The 21,469-nt window shown below is 40.5% G+C and overlaps 1 protein-coding gene across 1 annotated transcript in view; it reads right to left on the reverse strand.

The window, feature by feature from the left end:
* The window catches only part of CUNH3orf52 (chromosome unknown C3orf52 homolog), a 33,353-nt gene extending 11,969 nt beyond the window's left edge, over positions 1 to 21,384 (reverse strand). Inside the window, exons 1-3 of the mRNA XM_015478531.2 lie at positions 21,115 to 21,384; positions 12,651 to 12,780; positions 4,136 to 4,263 (exon numbers count right to left, since the gene is read on the reverse strand). Coding sequence (XP_015334017.1) covers positions 4,136 to 4,263; positions 12,651 to 12,780; positions 21,115 to 21,252 — 396 coding nt within the window. The 5' untranslated portion in view covers positions 21,253 to 21,384. The remainder of the gene's footprint in view (positions 1 to 4,135; positions 4,264 to 12,650; positions 12,781 to 21,114) is intronic.
* Between the last annotated feature and the right edge of the window lie 85 nt (positions 21,385 to 21,469).

Below are 21,469 nucleotides of genomic sequence, written 5' to 3' on the forward strand. Positions count from 1 at the left end.
GAAGGAGAAAAAGAAACCTGGAATAATCATTACACACACACAAACTCCTGTGATAAAAGAAACAATTCAATCTCATGCAGTTGTTCTGACACAATCTAGATGGAGTTGCCTCTTTAGAAGCTTCTGCAGGAATCAAATGGAAAACAGATAAAGAGGACTCTCTCCATTCCATCTGGCCATGGTAGAACAGAATCATAGAGGGCAGGTTGGTCTTGATTGGATTTTTTTTAATCAAAACACTTCCAGAAGACACTTATTCTGTTTTATGGAATAAAATATGGCCTAATACAAGAAGTGAAAATACAGCCAATTGAGATCTTAAACTAAATTGTTGCAATTTTGTCCTTTGACAGATCTAGCAACTATAAAATGGGACCAGGAGGAGACTGTTGATAACTCTGGAAACCCCTTGAGGAATGCAAAAAGGTGCCATTGGTGTCCTGGGGGTGCCCTCTACCTTCCTCTCAGACCAGATTCTGCTCTTTTTGTCATGGACCTCCTTTGGCTCTTAGGGTGCCAGGGTTAGTTTGTGTTGTGAGAGAGCCTTTGAGTTTTCATTTGTAGTGACTGGCCAAGAAGTCACTGGAGAAAGTTGCAGTTTTAAAGGTAACTAGTAAAAATTCAGACTTAAGGAAACTTTTTCTTTTAGGTTATCTATAAGTTTATTGCAACCTGGCAAAGATTCATTTTATGAACAAATATTGAAACTATTTGTGAATATTCTTACATTTATGAGAACATGGTTATTTTATAAGTTCAATAAAAATCTAATCTCTTTATGACAGGATACAATTGGAAATACTGGCTTTGATCAGGATGTCATATTTAGGAATGTGCTTGGAATGCCTGGCTTGAAAGGTCCCCAGACTTACAGTGAGTGAGTAAAAGCTGTCACTCGCTGACAAGCCCAGGAACCTCAAGATACTATGTGCTACTGTTAGGTACAGATAGTCTGTACAGATAGTCTGAAGTCTTCCTTGGTTGGGCTTCCTAACCTGGAGGTTTTTAAAAGTCCAATCAGATATTCCTCGTCAAATGTACAATAAAACCAATTGTAAAAGAGCCTCTATGGTTATTCTAGATATATTTATACAAACAATTAGACTAGACCCATTCTGCAAACAAATTGGTCCTACCACAATTGTCTTTGATTAAAAAGACATTGAGGGTGATTATATAGAAAAAAAGTTACATTTCAGGAGAAAATCATTACAGACCTGTTATTTGATTGTAGCCCTGTTCATTGCTTTTTATGATCTACTTGTAAACTGGACTGGATTCTGAATTTTCCTAGGTTTCTGTAGGATTTAGCTATCACTCTCCAACTAAGAACAAAATGAAACTTGATAGTTTGGCGCTGGGCAACTTGATATAAATTTCAAGGGACAAGTCTTGTGTCTGATATATAGGCCACTGCTATGGTATGTCCCCCAAGGCCCAGGTGTTAAAGGCTTTAAACACTGCCTATAGCACTACAGAGAGGCGGAGGTACCTTTAAGGTGGGACCTAGTGGAAGGAAGTTAGGTAATTGAGGGCATGTTCTTGAGGGGGACTTAGGTACCCCTTTTCTCTCCCTCCCTTTCCCCTGCCCCCCCCCTTTCTGCCACACACTCCTTATAATGGTATACTGTGTAGCCACAGGCCCAAAAGCAATGGGCTAAAACCTCTGAAACTGTGCACCAGAATAAACCTTGCCTTCTTATAAGTTGATTATCTCAAGTATCTGGCTATCGTAACACAAAGTAGACTAACACGGCCACACAGAGTCCACCAAAACATCCGATGTTCCCAATCAGAGACAATTAGACTGCAAAGTGGGAGTAGAAGTTGATATCATGCTGTAGGCAAGTTTTCCGAAGATATTTCAAGACCCTCTTAATTTCTCCTTGTTCATGCCAATCTCTTTCACTTTGCAGGATAATGTTATGGTCTGAATTTCATAATCAGTAGCTTTATGAGTAACTTAACAATGTTGGATCTGCCATATCAAACACAAACCCAGGTCCTAAAAGATTCTTTGTCTATCAAATGGGTAACTTTAGCAACATCCCTAATGCAACCATTTGTTCAAATTGTCCTAGTGGTCTCTCTTAGAGTTGGCACTCTCTGCTATAATGTAACCCATCCTGGGATGCTAGGTGACAGAATTGATGCTACTGCCTGAGCAAACAGGAATCTGTACAATTACTTATACTTCCTAATACACATAGATACACATTGGATATCAAAGAGATCCAATTGCAAAACTGAACAAATAGGCTACTTGATTTAGACAGATAGGTAGATTCCTCCTCTGTCTCATTCTTTGATCTACTTCATTTTAATTGGTTTGGTTTACGTGGACCCTGGCTAAGGAGCATACTTCAAACTCATGGATTATCTTTCTGATAGTCATAATAGCAGTCCTTCTGATGTTTTACATCATCTCAAAAGTTTAAAATATTTGCATACAGTTATCTATTGAACATCAAATGCTTTCTCTTTGGCTGGAATGACAAAAATTTAAAGAAGTCTGTGATCATGAGATTACCACAATCAATAGATGGTGTGTTGAGACCAGAGCCCAAAATGATGACAGCTGAGAGTGCTCATGCCCTCAGTTTTTATCACACTCTCATTTAGGTGTAACCCTGACAAAAGAGGGGAATTCTTAAATAAAGTTACAGGACGCCATTGTTTTGAGCTAAGCTCCTGCATATACCAGGCTAAAATCAAAATAGTGTGTCATTCAGGTCACCAAGCCGAAACTAGACTGTTAGTATCTGACCTCTGTGAAATCCAGATTAGAGAGATAATTAAATTTCCCAAACAGACCAGTTTCAATTAACATAATAATGAAGTTCCCTCCACCTTAGCATTAATCCTAACCCACACACAAAAAGGGTAACTTGAAGTAATCTGATGCTAACCAATCAGATATTTTCCTATTGTTCTACCTCTGTGTCCTCACCTTATCAGGAAAGTAATTTTGAAATGATAGATCCATTTTTGTTTTTGGTTTCTTCAAGCCCTTGTCAGCCTATAAAACCTACCACTTTTGCTCAGACCACTAAAGCACTTATTCTAGTTTTTATGGAATGAAATCTTTCCCAATTCTAGAATTAAAAATAAAGCCAATTAACATTTTTTTAAAAAACTGTGGGTCAGATTGTGAACTGTGGGTCTTTGACAGGATGGCCGAGAATGCCCCAACCAACCCTGGTTCCTACCCCATAAATGAAGCCGCCATCCATCTACCCAACCTCCCAACCAGGAGATGGGAATCAGCTCCCCCCCCCCCCTCCTATCTAATCCATTCAGTCTTGTTAAGTGAGGATACCTCTTAGATCTCTCTAGAATCCTCCTCATTCCTCCTCACACTGCCCTAACTCAAACCTCCCTCATTTCTCAACTGACTGGCTACAAGACCTTCTCACTGTTCTCTTCCTGGAATCTTTCTCCCTCATCACACAGAAAGACTAGAATGAAAATCTGACCAAGTCAGTCTGCTGATTAACGTCTTTCAGTGCCTTACAAAAGACCAGGAAAAGTTCATGATCTGACCCCTCCCTTCCTCCTCAGCTTCTCCCAGAGTCCTCTGCACACAGCAGACACAGTAACCACTGTGCAGATTCTCAAGGTCCTGAGCTCTTCTACCTAGAACATTCTTACCTTGTATTTCAAAACTCATCCTAAGAATCACCTCCTCTAAGAGGCTTACACACCTCTAACCTCGCCTCTGGTTGTATACCTGCCCCTCTTTTGTGGTGCTAAAGCACACTGTGCATATCTCAATAATAGAACATACCTCAGGGTTTTGTATCAATTTAATCACTTCCTCTGCTTAGACTGTGAGCTCATTGAGGGCACAGACCATGTGGCCCTGGCACGTGATATGTTGCGAGCACAGTATAGATCTTCAATGAGCACTACAAGTTGGATCAAATACAGGACTTGAGCTGTTCTCCAAGATGCAGCTGGAGGCTAGAGCTCTGCCCTCTAGCTTTGCACCACATAAAATGCATTTCTAAGCATCCTTTTCTACCAAAATTCAAAGAATTATAGCTCCTTACTCTAAAGTTCTATGCCAGCTATGCTAGCAGAGTTCAGACTCTAATGTTAAGAATTCAGTGAGTAATGTGTAAGGCATAATTACCCTTTTAGTGAGCAGGTGAGGCAATTCCTCTTCTGTAATGCACTCTTCTGGAATCTTGAGCATGATGAAGAATGTTTTGTTTGATGATAACTCAAATATTTCATTTTCATCTTCATCAATATAAGTTACTAAAGAGAGGAGGGGATAAAAATTTAAAAAAAGAGAAGTAAATACATGACTAAAATAATAAACACTGATTCTGTTGCCTGCTACACTTAAACATAACAATGAATACTTACAAAGGATAAAGCTAAACACCAGAAATGCTTTCTCTGAAGAATAAAAAAACAGGAGCTTGCTTCTGTTACAATAAAAGGTTGATTTGTTTTATGCCCAAAGAGGTTTAAGAGACCATCAAATACAGACTGGAGGAAGAGCCAACGGAAAGAAGTGGAAAGAATGTAAACTTCATTAGGTACAGAGATGTAGGCTGGTGCTGGGAGATGGCAGGGGGTGCTAGGACACAGGAAGTCATAGCAACCAACTTCATTGAACCCTCATCCAGTGCTGTGTTATCAGAGATCAAGAGGAAGTGATATCAGGCACAAGAATGGAGGAGACACTAGAAAATGAGTGTGTGAGCCCAAGTCTTAAAGTCTTCCCAGCAGACAGTGCCCATGAAGTCATCGCTCTAGCTAGGGTCCCACAGGAGAGGAAGGTTGACGCACTCTATTTGCAGAAGCAAAGCCAAACTGAGCCCCGGGGCCAACAGGAGTTAAGTTTCTGGGACAATGAGCTCTGTGTTGCCTGCATCCTAATGAAGGCTAACTAATTGATTTTTAAGTAGAGCCGAAGGAAAAAACACAACACACACACACACAAAATCAGGAGTCAGAAGTTGGCACTCAGGTAGTCATTACGCTATGCACGGAATCCATGCCAGCCTCACCAGCTGGCCCCACACAAGGGACCACCACTCTGCCCCTGAGAAAGGCGTGGGTGGGAAGAACCAAGTGCTCATAAATGCTCCCCTCAAACCCCATGCTTCAAACATAACAAAATGAGTCTCTTTTACTGGACTTGGAAAAGCTGTCTTGGAAGAAGTTCAGTGTTTATGAGAGAGCAGGTAAAAGCAAGAATCCTGGGACTTGCTCCCTGATGGAATTAAAAACTGTGATGCCTCAGGAGCAAGGGATGTGAAGAGTTAACACAGCAGGCCTGGGGGTGGCTCACCTGCCAAGGAATGCTCAGAGTTGGCTCCTGGCTGGTGTCTGGGAATTCCGATTGGGGGAAGGTTCCTACATCCTGGCTAAGAGAGGCCCACTGTGCCTCAAATGTTTGTATGAACAATGTGGCTGACATCTCTTTTCTTTCTGGAGTCTGGAGATTTTGCACATGCTTAGCGGAGACTGCCTACGTGATCAACTCTCAGTGAAAACTCTGGGCACTGAATGTCTAACGAGATCCAGGCGGTCTAAGTAGACCACACTTCACATGCATACATAACCTATTGCTCTAAGTAAGCAGGTCCCGTGCAACACAACTGGGAGAGAAATCTTTCGGGCTTGCACCTAGCTTCCTCTAGAGTTCACTGTAATAAATCTTTTTAATTCAAGGTACCATGTTGCTATACTAAATCATAGTCATTAGTTCAACTATATGCTGAGTCCTGTGAAATCCTAAAAAAAAAAATCACTGAATCCAGGAATGAATTTTGGCAACTCCAAACAGAATTATCCCCACATCTTTATTTATTATAAACCATGTTTTATTTTACTTGACAATAAAAGTTGGGCCCTCGTAATGGAAAATTTGCAAATAATAGGAAATTTTTGTAAAAAGGCAAAAAAAAAAAAAAACCTAGTTATCTAATCCCCACATTTTCTATTGTATATTTGAAATTTTAATGAGTAGGTTATTTACATCCTGCTTTTTGTTGTGTGTGCTATGGTTGCTCATTTATCTTGGTTCTTCTGTTGTTGCTAACATAGGCAAAGTCATTCCCCATGTGCATGAAAGTCCTTGCAAAGACTATTTTAATGGCTTCATAATGCTCAAAATAGGGTCATGCACTTTCTTAAATATGACATTTGGTGTTTTCAGCTTTCACTGTTATAAATATTTCCTCATGCAGTAGATAGCTCTATACCCACCAAATAGATTTCTGTAGCAGACATCAGTGCCTCAGAAAGGAACTAGGTGACACTGGAGGATAGATCAGAGATTCTAATAACTGCCAAACTCGGGGACATGAAAAAGAGAAGCCAAGTTCAAAAAGAGGTCTCCAATATTAGCTCTTAGGACATATACTTAACTTGTAGCACCTAAATAATGAATCGGCATCAGGACCTGGCTAAATAGTTGTGTTTGTCAAAATTCAAATACTAACAACAACAACAGACTTACCCAGTCAGTAGAGTTTTTAATGTCACTAATGAGACTTAAGCTGGACAGTACTCTCCATGTAGAGAAAATAGGTTTAAAAAACTCATAAAAACATACACAAGTATGTGGGAGAAGCATGTCAGCTCTTCAGTGGAATATAAAACATGAAGCTGGAGGGGAGGCCTTAAATATCTGATGACATCAGGGAGTAATAGAGGGTTGTTAGAAGTCTCCCAGGAAGAAAGTAGAGACTAGCATTTGCAGGAGGTTAATGTGGTGGTCACTGGTGGGATGAAATGGAACTGGGAGAGACTGGAAGCAGAGAGGCCAGTAGGCACTGATTTTGACTGAGAGTGGTGGGAAAAGGCAGGAAAGCAGGAAGTCAGAAAGGAGGGAGAAAAGCAAGGAAGGAGTTGGCTTTACAGGTGGCCAGACTCTATTTGAACCCCAGCCCTGTTATTTATTAGTCCAGTGAACAATTCACTTAAATCTCTAAAGCTGTTTTTCCAACAAAAATATCAACCCCTGCATTGCAGGTGATGGTAAAGATGAGAACCAATGCCAATAAAATATCCAGCAGAGTGCCTGGCAGGATGCAGGACAATTGCTAGCATGATACTATCAAGGAATGACAAATAAGATTTGGTCATTGCCTAGACATGTAGCAGAAGATATGAAAAAAATGGTTCCAAGATATCCAGCCTAGATACCTGGAAGAAAAATAGCTACTGTATTAAGAATTAAGTGCAAACACTCTGCTATACATTTTATAGATATTACCTCATGTAATCTTCACATCAATCCCACAGATTAAATATCAATTTTAAAATTTTTTATTCTAATTTGTTGGACAGCAGAATGCATTACAATTTATATTACACATATAGAGCACAATTTTTCATATCTCTGGTTGTATACAAAGTATATTCACACCAATTCTTGTCTTCATACATGTACTTTGGATGTTAATGTCCATTACATTCCACCTTCATTTCTAACCCCCTGCCCCTTCCCTTCCTCTCCCACCTCTTTGCCTTATCTAGAGTTCATCTATTCTTATCATGCTCCCCCTCCCTATCCCACTATGAATCAGCCTCCTTATATCAGAGAAAACATTTGGCATTTGTTTTTTGGGGATTGACTAACTTCACTTGGCATTATCTTCTCCAACACCATCATTTACCTGAAAATGTCATGATTCTATTCTCTTTTATTGCTGAGTAATATTCTATTGTGTATATATGCCACACGAAAAATAGCTAGTGTATTAAGCATTAAGTGCAAACACTCTGCTATACATTTTATAGACATTACCTCATGTAATCCTCACATCAATCCAATGAGTTAAATATTATTATTTTTAATTTTAAATGAAGACTTTGGGGCTTACATAAAATGCATATTTTGTTCAGGTCAATGAGCTAGAATGTCATAGGGTATAGGTAGATCTATAGACTCGGGTTCGGAGATCATTCTGCTTTATGAATGTGAAAGTGGATCCAGAGGATTGAAGACTTGGCCTAAAGTTACACACCTTGGTGGGAGCATAGCTGAAGGAAACCTGGTCTCCTGATTCACCTTACAACTAACAGGTGAACTGGGGAGGAGCACATGCTCTTGTCTGAATGTTTGTGTCCCCTCAAAATTTAAATATTGAAACCTAATCACCAATGTAATCATCACGAGTGATTAGTACCCCTATAAATGACGCCCCCGCCCAGCACTGTCCCATCCCTTCCACCAGGAGGTACACAGCTGGAAGGTGCCACCTAAAAAGTGGGCTCTCACCAGACACCATATCTATCCACTGACACCTTCACTTTAGATGACTCCTCACCCTCCAGAACTGTGAGCCATAAACTTCTATTGTTTACAAGTTCATGGTATTTTATTATAGCACCCGACACTGAGAAAGGAACAACTAGTAGTTTCATATGGATAATGATTGAGGCGATGGTAGTTACGTCTAGGTAGAGATCTCTAGTAAAAATATCTCCAAAACTGAAGAAAATTGTGCAGATGTACACCTAGGAGTTTCCTCCTAAAGGGGAGATGGGTGATGTCCTGGGATTTCTAAGAGAAAGAATAAAAAGTATGAAAATCAAAAACAGTTGAAGATAAACCTCATGGACCCATAAGGCAGAGAGATCAAAAGCAAAAATAGCAAAAACGAACTAAAGTCCAGGTGTTCTGTAGATTCAGAGGAATACAATGTAGTTGCCAGAACTGAAGGCTTCATCCAGGACAGAAGACAATGAAAAGGTTGGATTTTGTGTTCAGACAACTGCTAGTGACCTTGGGAAGAACAATTTGGGACCAACAGATAGAAGAGGTTTAGGAGTAAGCAGGAGACGGTGTCCAACTACAGAGAATCTCTTTCTAGAAGTTCACTAGTGCAAGAAGAGAGAAAAAATATATATATACATTTAAACCCAGTAGTAAGAAGCCTGTAGAAGATTGCTTTGAAGAAGAGATAAAGAGTAGAAAGGAACCTGACAAGGTGGAAATATCTGCAGGTCTTTGGGAGAGAAGCCGGGCGTATTCTGTGAAGATAACACGCAAAGAATTCGGTTTTGATAAGGTGAAAAAAAAAAACAAAAAAACAGAGATTTGAAGAAAAGACAGATGAAAAAGCAAAGAAATGTCAAGGTCATGGGTCTACAGAGATGCTATCATGTTCCCGCCCCAAAGAACATTTGCATCTCAGAGCTTGCTAAAGCTGTCTGCCTAGGATTTCCTCATGAGTCACCAGACTCCAGGGGGAACTGCCCGGTGAAGACAGTCAGTCAACAGGCCAGGACCACGTGATAGCAAAATATACAGCTCTTATTCTCAACTGAAAGGTAAAATGAATCCATTCAACACAGAGTCACTTAGAAAGTCCCTGCTTACAACTCAGTACCACAGCATTTCTTCCCATGGAAGGGCCTACAAATTAAGAGATTGAAAGGATCAGATAGGAATCTGTCATGCTGGGAGGGATTACCTGAAGGCTCCAAGAGTGCTGTAACTTGTTATCCTATTTTTAAATACCCATCTAAGTTTTGTATTAGTAAAAAGTTGCTCAGGGTCTCTCTCTGCCTAACTGGGGTAAATTAGTAAAGAAAGGAGAACTCTACACGCCCCAGCCCCCACCATTTGAGGATGCTTAACTGGTTCTCCAAGTTATCCAGAAACAAAATTACTTTGAGAAAAAGAGGAAGGCTTTTTTTTTTTTTTAACTTTACCCTTGACACAAAGAAATTTTAATACCTGGGGGGAGGAGAGAGTCCATTAATATTTTTTCCTATCATGCTGGTCTAAAATAGGCCTCCACGCTCAACAGGATTCCCTGGGCTCTGCCCATAAAATTGGCTGTTTAAAAAAAATGTCAGCATCAGCTCAGTATGGAGGAGCACTGGCCTCTTTTCCCCAGTGTGTACACAACAGGTACTCGATGCCTGAGTTAAGCCATGACCCTGAATCTGCCATCCCAATGGCGGGAGTGGGGAGCCCAGCCCAGTGTAAGCAATAGGGGTGCACAGTCTGTAGATGATCAGCAACAGTAATAAGACTGACTAGGTCTTATTGCTTACTTAATTTCTTAAGGTCACCTCCCCACTAGACACTGTGCCCTATGTACCCCACTGTCCCCTCCCCAACTAGTTACCCTTCTGTTCTGGGGTGCATTTAATGCCGTGTTCTGTGTCAGCACAGTTATCACCAGCTCTGCCTGCCAGTCTGTTGGGGGATTACAGAGCCTAGAGACAGGAGATTAAGGGGTTTGGAGGAGGAAAAGCAGGAGACCAGTGACAAATAGAGTTGCAGAGGAATCTCAGTCTCTTAATGAATCCAGACAGCCAGAAGCACAACCCTCTACCTTCCCAACACTGACCCTTTACCAGACAACATATTCCTCCCAGTACCGGGGAGTTCTGCAAGTATTTGATTCATATCCATGGATTGGCAATTAGACAGCAGCTGAGTATTTCAGATTATCATCCCAGAACTCCCAGAGAGCTGCTTTTTAGGGTAGGCTGGGACTATCACAGAGGGGAGCCTCTGTTCCATCACTTTTTAACCTATTGCATCTATCCTCTCCCCACTAAAATTTCTTTCCTGAATTTTGACTGAGTGGCAAAGTGACCTCAATATAATCTTGAAATCCTAAAAGTAGGTTACAAGACTATTTTTTTAAAAAATGATCTCAAATTATTTTTTAAATGCAAGAAAGCAAAAGACTTCAAGAAAATATAACAAAATATTACTAATATGAATGGGTTTTATGGGTAACTGAAAAGGTTTATTGTTTATTGTTGTTCCTGTTGTTAATTCAAAGCCTTTTAGATAAGGGATTTTTTTTAGTCTGCCATGACTCTCTCTGCAGGCCTGAACACCTGAAGGTTGAGATGGCAAGTAAAACTCTCATAGCATTAACATATGTTAAAAGACAAATTTACAATCAAACTAAAAAGAAAGTTCGAATTACAAGTGTTCAAACATTCTTCTCTGAATACTATCCTATGATCTTTCATGTCTCCAGAAAAATTGAGGGAAATGTAATGTCTATCTTTGCAGATTATTCTTTATGAGTTGAAGAGATCAGACAATTTTAAGAATAGGAGACAAATTTTTGGATGTTATGTTTTAGAATCCTAAATATTAAATCACCAAGATCTGCCTTGTTTTAGGACACAGATGCTACTGGATAAAATTAGTAAACTTCCAAGGTTGCCCCAACTAGTTGGGATAGGACAGGACTGAGTGACTCAACCTCAGTTTCAACATCCACACGTGGGAGCCCATGTGAAGAGAGAAGGCCAAAGATTACACCCAGACTATGGTCCTCAGCATGACAGAGGAGATTTGGCACCTCTTATTAACTCTTCCAACTTAAAGCCAGCTCATGGCCTCCGAGAATCATCCATCTCACCTAAAGAATGCCTTAGATATCTAAGTAGACAAGGTGCCTGCCTGAGAAACTCAGAAGCAGGAAGTTGGCTGATGTCATCAAAGTTTTATTATTCCTTCAGGGACTATGAAACCTTGGGCAGAAGATTAAGGGGACAACAGAAGGTTGAATGGCAAATGTACCTCCTGAGGAAAATTCCTAACAAGCCCCTGGGAAGTGACTCAAGAGCTCTCTCTCCATTTTTGCTCTCATTCCATAGCTTGACTCCACCCAAATGCTGACAGAGGCCAGATCCCACAAAGGTAGATTCCAGGTCTAGATGTGCCCCTCAGAACTGTCACCCCATGTATAAAAAAACAAAACTATTGTCTTCTTTCCTATTTTGAAAAAGAATTAATTGCCCATTGGACATATTTATGCATCATAAAAATTTTAATAATATCATTAACCATAACAATTTGGTAATGCCCTCACAGGCTTTAAAATGGTGTAGAAGACTATATCATGAACCATTTAAAAAACATGATGCTAACAGAAAATTTCTAATGACTTGCCAAAATTATCTTAATATACTATTAAAATTCTAAAGGTACGCCATGAACTTTAAAAAACTTGATCTTAAATTATTTTTAAAATGCAAGTAATAAAAAGACTAGAAGAAAATATAACAAACTATTATTAATATGAATGGGTTTTATCAGTAACTGAACATGTATTATTTTTTAATTCAAAATAAATAATAAAATAAGAAAATATGTAAAGCATATCATTCACAAGATATAATTTTTCTTTTATACAGACATAAAACAAATATAAAGTTATTTATAAAATAAGTTAAAATGACAGCTCATAGACATATAGATCCATAGTTCTTTTAAAACTCAGATTCATTACTCAATATTTTATCATTATAAAAATATATCGAATATACCCAGTGAACTTGATAATTATTTTTATTGGACACATTATAAGAACAAAAAGAACTTTCAAACAAGCAGATACTGAGATGCAATAACATGTAAATTAGTGTAAATTAAAAACATAAGAAACATCTTCAAGATCTAATGGTCAGAATTCAAGGCAAAACACTGCTCTCCAAACTCCTTCTGGAGTTTATAAAACAAACAACAAAATATAATAAAAAACAAAAGCATGCATATCTTCCACCAACTCAATCCAAACCAATTTTCAACTCATGTCATAAGTAGTGAAATAGCAATGAATACAGTTTCCATTTCAGATTAGGTCACAAGCATTAAGCAAAAATGTGTCAACTTGGTCACGTTGAAATCCTCTTACCTCCACTAAGACATAAACCAATGATGATCACTATAATGAGACCCAGGAAGATGGAGGTGATGACCATCCACAGTTTACACTTGCCGACCAAATTCTTATTGCAGGAGCTCCAGGGATTTTCCTTCTTGGCCTAGAAAGCAAAGTGAGACTGTAAGGCAGTCATCTGATTTCAAACAAATATTCTCCAATACCTGTGAGGGTCAGCGACACAGAAATGAAGGCAGAAGGATCCTGACCTCAGGACCTACACTCTACTGAATCAAGTTTATGAAAAGATATATAGGAGGCAGAATGGAACCTCACAAAGAAGTTAGCAAGAAAATACTCTGGGGGCTCTGAGACACGGAGGATAGGCAGGATTTTGAAAGGTGAATTTTTTTTTACAGTTTTTTAAAATATATTTTTAGTTGATCCATAATAATTGTAAATATTGATGGGGTTCAATGAGATAGTTCAGAACCTGTGTATAATATATAATGATCAAATCAGAGTAAATGACATATTCATCATATCAAACATTTATCACTTCTTTGGGTGGGTATGTTGGGAATACTGGAAATTCTCTCTGCTAACTATTTTGAAATATACAATAAATTGTTATCAATTGTAGTTACCCTACTGTGTCATACAGAACATTAGAAAGTTATTCCTCTGGTCCAACTGCATTCCTCCTGCACCTGATAACCACCCTCTCTCCCCTGCACCTTTCTCAAGCTCTGATAATCATTATTCTACTCCCTATTTCTATGAAATCATTTTTAAGCTTCCCCATATAAGAATGTTGCAATATTTGTCTGCGTGAAAGATGGACTTTCGAAGGCATTCCAAAGGCAAGGAAGAACAACTGTGGTGTTGATTCGTAATGGAATTGGCCAACATATTCCAAGGCTTGGGATTAAATTAGAGAGAGTGAAGGGCTGGAGGCTACGCCAGAGGATTTGATTGCTGCCAGAACAAATTGTATTCGATTTGGTATGCTCTGGTGACCTGTTGAAGGTTTTGGAACCCAGAGCTGAGTTGAAAATTAAGAGGAAAATCATGTATCATTGAATTGGATACACCAAGAAAAAACTAAAAGGTTACTACTGTGGTCCAGATGCTACACAAAAAATAAATAAATAAAAATTTAAAGATTTTTTTTTAAAAAAAGGTCTGTGAAGGAAAATAAGGATCAGACAGAAAAGGTACAGAGGAAATAATCTGCAATGTGTAAGGCAGAATGTAGGGTCAGAGAAAATAATCACAGCTGCTTTGGTTTACTGAGCACCTGTGTCATTACACTTAATCCTAACAACCCTTCAAGGTATGCATTGGCCTGTTTCAAACATGCAGTTCAAGGAGATTAGGCAAGATTAATCCCTGGGGAGTGTCACTGCAACACTCTGGCACCCTCCCCTTTGTGTGCAGCCTCCTAGCATGGCTGAGTGGAGCCTCAGATCATGAGCATGCCCCGCTGCCCTAGAGGGGCCCCTCTGCCCCTCTATCTGCCCCTAAATGGTTCTGTGACTCTTCTGCTTCCCGGAACTGCACCATGAGGTAATTTCTACATGGACACCATGGGAAATGACGGAACATAGACAGGAGAAAAATGTGTTTCTGCATTTCACGCACTTAGATTTCAATCTGAGGAACATCACTTACAGGCGGGGAGCTGTTACTTTGAGCAAGCCCATGAAACCTGCAGGCCCCAGTGTCCTCCACCTTAAAATACAGACGCTTCTCCATTGATGATGAGCATACACCCCACCAAACCTATCATAAATTGAAAACACTGTAAATCAAAAAACACATCTAATACATCTAACCTAGCTGAGCACACAGGACTCTGTCAAGTATCAGTTATTCACCATCATGATTGTGATCGTGTGGCCGACAGAGAGCTGCCGCTGCCCAACTTCACAACAGAGTATGATACTTGCATATTATACCAGGAAAAGATCAAAAGTCTAGTTCATGTTCCTACCAACAACATATAGGATTCCTTTTTCTCCACATCTTTGTCAGCATTTGCTATTCGTTATTTTAATAGTGATCATTCTGACAGGCATGAGGTGGAATCTCAAGGCAGTTTTGATTTGTATTTTCCCAATGCCTGAAGATGTTGCAATATATTTTCATGTATTTACTGGCCTCTTGTACTTCTTTTGAGAAGTGTCTGTTAAGATCATTTGCCCACTTTTTGAAATCGGATTACTTGTTTTTGGATGTTAAATTATTTTAATTCTTTATATATTTTGGATATTAATCTTCTGTCAGATGATTAGCTGACAAAGATTTTCTCCCATTCCAGAGGTTGTCTCTCCATTCTGTTGATTGTGTCTGTGCGGAAGCTTTTTATTTGATGTCATCCCATTTGTTAATTTTTGCTTTTTATTTCCTGAATTATTGAAGTTCTATTCAGGAAACTCCTGCCTGTGCCTGGATCTTGTTTTCCCTTGGTAGTTTCAATGTTTCAGGTCTTACATTAGTTCTTCAGTCCATTTTGAGTTGATTTCTACACAGAGTAAGAGAGAGACCATTATGGAAAACAGTATGGAAGTTCCTCAAAAAATTAAAACTAGAACCATATGATTCAGCTAAACCTACTCCTGGGTATACAACCAAAAGAAATGAAGTCAGCATACAAAAGAGACACCTGCATATGTATCTTTATTGTGGCACTATTCACAATAGTAAGTTACAGTATAAACCTAGGTGCTCAGCAACAGATGAGTAGATAAAGATAATATGGTACATGCAAACAATGGAATATTATTCAGCCATAAAAAGGGATGAAATCATATCCCTTTTTGAGAAAATCGATGGAACTGGAGGTCATCACATTAAGCAAAATAATCCAGACCCAGAAAGACAAGTATCTCATGTTTTCCCTCAATATGGAAACTATAACAAAGAAAAACCAAACAAAAAAAACAATGATCTGAAAATAGGAAAGTAGAAAAGGGACTATTAGGGAAGGGTAAGGAGATGGAGTGGTAGGAGTGGGAGTGGGGAGGTCCAGAGAAGGTAATAGGGAGGGTGGATATTATTAAAGCACAACGTATACACATATGAAAATGTCACCATGAAATCCATTGATTTGTACAATTAACATGAGTTACTATTTATAATATTTTTTTAAAAAGTTCAAAAGTCTAAATATAAAACCCAGTTTCCACTGAAAAATCCTAAGTGGAACCTTAAGTCAGATAATATTTTGTATGTAAATACTAAATTTAGCTCACAAATCTGAAAACTAGAGATAAAATACACAAAACATATGCTAGACCAATATTAAGCTTTTATTTATGATTTGGATCTGGAATGTTCCCCAAAGTCTCATGTGCTGAAGGCTTAGTCTGCAATGCAGCAATGTTCAGAGGTGGAGCTTTTAGGAAGCAATTGAATCAGGAGGGCTCTGACCTCATCAGTGGATTAACCCATTGATAGCTGAATGGACTTCTGAGAGTTGGTATTAACTACAGGCCGATGGGCCACAGTTAGAGAAAGTAGGTCACTAGGGGCATGCCCCTAGGGACTAAATTTTCTTTCTCTCTGTCTCTCCTTCCTGCTGCCTTCCGCCATGATGTTTCTGCCTTGGAGCAAGTTGATCAAGAACTAAAACCTCTAAAACCATGAGCCAAAATAAATCTTTCCTCCCTGAGTTGTTCTTGTCAGGTATTTTGGTCACACAGTACTCAACCAAGGGGAGCAATCCCCTCTCAGAGTTCTACAAAGCAGCAGCAGGCACTCCAGGAGGCTTACGCCTGAACTGACACTTGTTTATATTCACTCTTATCCTTATGTTGATGATGGCCATCAGAAAGGAAACCGTTGGTCCTCATTAGGAAGGACTACATAGCAAACGTCCTTACTGAGAGGTCTCCCAGCCTGGCTGCACATTAGAATCACATGGGGAAGATTTTCACTGACACCTACCCAGGCACCAAGCAGACTGGACTGTCATTTTAAACCTTCCATAGTGAATCAACAGTTTTAACAGAATTGAGACCCCCCCCACCCCTGGTCTGAAACTTCCTACCAACTATTAGGAACACTTCCCAGTACACGTGCTGTCCCCATACCTCATCTGATGCTGCCGCTGATTGTGCTGTGTGGTTTCATGTTCAAATGCAACCAGGATGCCCTTATCTTCCTAGGTAAACCACAAAGAGGGAGGGGCAGTTCTTGAACTTCCCCATTCTTATGTTCCACAGTGTACCTCCTACAGGTAACAGGCACTTAATAAATGTGTGCAAAAAATTTAAGAATGTACTTTGAGAAATTCTAGAAGAAGGGTCAAATGGCAGAGCTCCTAAGCACTGGTTCTTGAACCCAGTGTGTCCTAGGAGGATGAGGGCAATGAAGGTCCTGGGAATCTGGACAGAGGAATAGCTCTTTAGCTAAGTGTTTGTGGAGTCCAGGGATAGGGCCAACTCTCACCCTGACTCAAGTCTGAAGAATTTCTCCAAAGCCACCAAAGAAAGGGCTCAAAAAGGCACACTGGGCCAAGAAGTCCTGGTATAAGGAATCCTTGACCTCTCGGGACAGAAACATATCTTCCTAGTTACAGAGCTCCAGAATTGTCCCAAGCTGTGTTGTTTTTTTTTTTTTTTTTTTTTTTTTTTAAACAAGAGGCAACCAGGCCATAAAGATTAGCACAACAGGAAATGACCTCAAATGAGCTAAAAATGAGTGCTAATCATTCTTGACACCCACATTTGCCTTCACTGTGCTGTTCCTTAGAGGTCATAAATTGGGACTCTGGCAGTTTAAAAGACCAAATACTCTGCCTTCCTGGAGGAACTTAGCTAAAAATTACACAGCCCTCCTCTGTAGGAAACTCTATTCCTGCCCAGCCCAAAGCTGCCTTCCTACAGCCTAGCACTCTTCCTTGTCCTCTCCACAGCCCTGATAGGGGGACCACTGATGGCTCTCCCCTGCATGAGTGATCTTCACAAGCTTGAAGTCATTAAAAAACAATGGTGTATCAGCCACTTCCAACCAAACAATAGAGTGCAGTGCTTCTTGACTGTTTGCACATTAGAATCGACCCAGGGATCAACATCTGTTAGAAGTGCCCCTGGGAAGTTTGCAGAGGAACGTGTGATACAGTAGGTACCATCCTACATATGCTCAGTCTCTGCCCTGAAAACGGGATCCCAAGGTCATGCTGCCTCCTTCTCTGGCTTTTCATTCTCTCCTCACCAAATTCTAGGTCATGAGAGGTCACAGGCAGATTCTCCACAAGTGCCTTCCCGAGATGCTTACAAATGACACCTTGCATTCTATTTGCATTATATGGCTCCAAAATTTGGGCATCTTTCCTCTGAACACTCTCCCAGAAATTCACATCCCTCTTCCTGTAAAAGTCTAAATACGTGGCACTGGATTCTGCAGAATGGCAGGACTACCTATCTCTTTGATCCAAAAAGCTCTTCTTTTTTGCTCAATCAGAAGCAGCTATATAAATCAGGGAAATTTTTTTCTTAGTACATAGAAAAATTGTGCTTATTTAGGTGGGGAGATACTGGGGATTGAACTCAGGGGCACTCAGCCACTGAGCCACATCCCCAGCCCTATTTTGTATTTTATTTAGAGACAGGGTCTCAACTGAGTTGCTTAGCGTCTTGCTTTTGCTGAGGCTGGCTTTGAACTCATGATCCTTCTGTCTCAGCCTCCGGAGTCACTGGGATTACAGTGTATGACACCATACCTGGTAGAAAATTGTACTTTTAATCTTCATTGTGGCATTTAATCTACTTTTTTAAATCTGAACACAAAAGAGTCATTTGATTCTTGTCCTTGAATGAACAGATTATAGTAATGGGACTGTCAGCTAACCCAAGTAAGTATGACTTGCTTGCCTCAAGACTATCAATGTACTGGCTTATTATTATTCTAATGATGCTACCTCACTAATAATGTCTGAGACTTCTCAGTCAGAACTCCTCTAGTGAGCTACGCAAGAAAACCAGTGTCACTCTGTTACCTACAATCTATTTTTCACTTCTGTCCCAATGATACTGACATGTTTATAGAGACAACAAAGTGAAGTTCAATGGCTAATATTCCTTTTCCCCAAGCACCAGACTAAGAGAAAGTATACTGCCTCTGTATAGTCCCCTAGCCCTGCTCTTCCAAGTAGAAAGATACCCATGATATAGAATGTCATCCTCCCAGGGATTCCTGAACTGTTTTTTACTCCCGAATCCACCCACCCATCCACCTGCAATTCCCTCATCCATCAGATATACCACTCAGCTCCTCATATTTTACTTAAATTACTTAATTATGAGGGCTCTAATTTATAGAAATGAGTAACACTATAATTTATAATTTTGGCAACTATAAATGAGTATAAATCATGTTATATTTATACATTTAAATTCAGGATAAATAAATGTGATAGAAACAACATATATCTGACACCTCAAAAACCTCAGAAATGTCAGAAACACCACTGAGTGAGCCTGAGCATTTTGGTAACCTCTCTGAATCTCCATTTCTTCTCTCAGTTCCTTTATCTGTCAAATCAAAATACTGACACCTGCTTCTTAAGTTTCATTGTGATAATCAAATGCATTCATGTATCACAAGTATTTTGCACATAAGAGTTGTAGAACATCTGCTTAATGAAAATACATGATTTCAGCTACAGTTTAAAACTGGAAACCTTAATACAGAATGTAAGCGCCTACGCACAAAATCTTAAGTGTGTGAACTTTTCACTTGTACTAGCCAACATTTAATGACCCCACATGAATTGACTTTTCTAGTTGAAATACACTTCAATTCATTTTATTCTATAGAACCTGACTAACTAAAACACTCCAGGTTTTTTTTTTTTTTCTGTCGTTTCTAAAGTTTTAGCTGTTTAAGTAATTTCTAGAATGCCTTCCAAGTTCCCATATAACACTTCACCTGCACTCCATTCTGTCAGTCAATGTGGTGTTCCTATTTGGTGACCTACAAAGCTAAATTACAAGGAGGTCTAGGATATCTGTATATACCTGACTAACAAGGAAGCCATTAAAACATGAAAGGGCAATCTCTACAAGGTAAGTGCTAAACAATTTGTAAGTGCTGATGGCCTACATGGATCAGGCAGGTTCTACTCTTCAATAGTTGTCCACAGGCACTCCAGGTCTCCAGAAGCATGGACACATTATATTACCATCATTTGACAGTCTTGCTACATATCTTCTATTGGTGAAGTTGCCACCAGAGCAATCTCAAACCATGAAATCTTTAGGGTGAGCTGGGTCTAACCAACATAAGGCAAGTATTCCCAATTCCCATGCCTAGACCCTGCCCTCAAGGATTCATATACCAAGTCCACCCTTGTGGCCACTTAGGCTAAAATTAAGCCATCTTTTCCAAACTTCATTCTTTTGTGGTCCCATTTCATTTAAACACAAGCTACCAACTTCCTCTCCAGGGTACCTATAAAAGCAGTCGTTCAGTGCACAGAACTTCCAGGAATCAGTGCGGCACTATAGCAATGCTTTCAACTTCTGAATTTCCTGCGTATCCCTAAACTCAACAGTTGGGTAGCCTCAGGGGTGGAGGTGGAGGAGTGGAGCCTAGGAAGTTCAGTTTTAAGCTATATATATGGGGAATTCCCTGCATGCTGTAAACCACAAGCCAATCTCAGGGGTTAATCAGAAGATTCAGAATTCAAACTGATGCTTTGCGAGTATTTGATGTGAATGAATAATGTTCCCATTACTACTAAGGTTGAATCACCAGGAGATTAAAAAAGGCAAAACCAAATGAGGCTAGTCTAGTCCTTTGGGACAAGAACTTTGAAATTATTTCCCTGTAACTAAAATTATTTCATCCCCACCCCATCTCCAGGCCAGCCCCAGCCCTTCTTGCTTTTGCTGCTTTGCCCCTTCCCCCTCCCTCTTATCTGTCTTCTTGTGGAATCAAAAGGCCGGCTGAGCTGGGAGAAAATACACAGTGTGTGGGGGATGGTAAGCCTGGATGGGAATGTGAGGAGATTTGGGAGGGAGAGGGGGAAATGGTGAGATGGGAGCCCTGGAAGGAGTTAGGAGGGAGACGGAGGAGAATCTGGGGGTAAAACAAAAAACAAACAAACAAAAAAACACCTATAACTCATTCTCCCTAATTGAAAAAAGAAGGGGTAAAAACTAAATTAAAAGTCGCATAACTTTTTAAAACCACCTATATCTCTGGAAATTCTCTCCTTGAAGAGAGAATTCGTAAACTGCCATCTGGGTCACAAAGGCCCGCGGAGTTTGAAGGGTCACAGGTGTCAGGGGGCCTGAGGGTCGCAGGGCGGGCGGCGCGCTCAGACCAAAAGCCATTGGTGCCGTGGCGCCCCATTCAGAATATTCCAGTGCGCGTCACTCCTGTTCCTCGTCGGGGACGCCCGGAGAGCTCTCTGGAACCGTGACACTGGGCGGTTGCCAGGCTACTGTCCCGCGATCACGCCGCCGGCGCATTAAGGGGACCTTACCTGGTCTGGGGTGGTGTCGTCGGCCGAAGCAGCCAGGACCTGGAGGGCTCCATTGAGAGGCGTCTGCTCGTCCCGCTGCTCCTGGAGCACCGAGAGCTCCAGGTCTTCCTCTGAGGATGAGGGCTTGGCCCCTTCCATGGGCCGGCTGAGAAGAGCTGAGCGGCTCCCCTGGGAGGCCAGACCGACACACCTGCGGGTGCAGAGTCCGCGGTGGCCTCCCGGGTTCACACTCCACCCAGCAGGCGGGGAGCGCCAGTCAGACCTCAGGCAGCGGGAGGGCAGGGAAGGGGAGGGAAGGGCAGGGAAGGGGAGGGAAGGGGAGGGAAGGGGAGGGGCGAGGCCGGAGAGTGGCGGG

Source organism: Marmota marmota, unplaced genomic scaffold (genome assembly GCF_001458135.2).
Source record: "Marmota marmota marmota unplaced genomic scaffold, marMar, whole genome shotgun sequence".
Classification (NCBI taxonomy): Eukaryota; Metazoa; Chordata; class Mammalia; order Rodentia; family Sciuridae; genus Marmota; species Marmota marmota.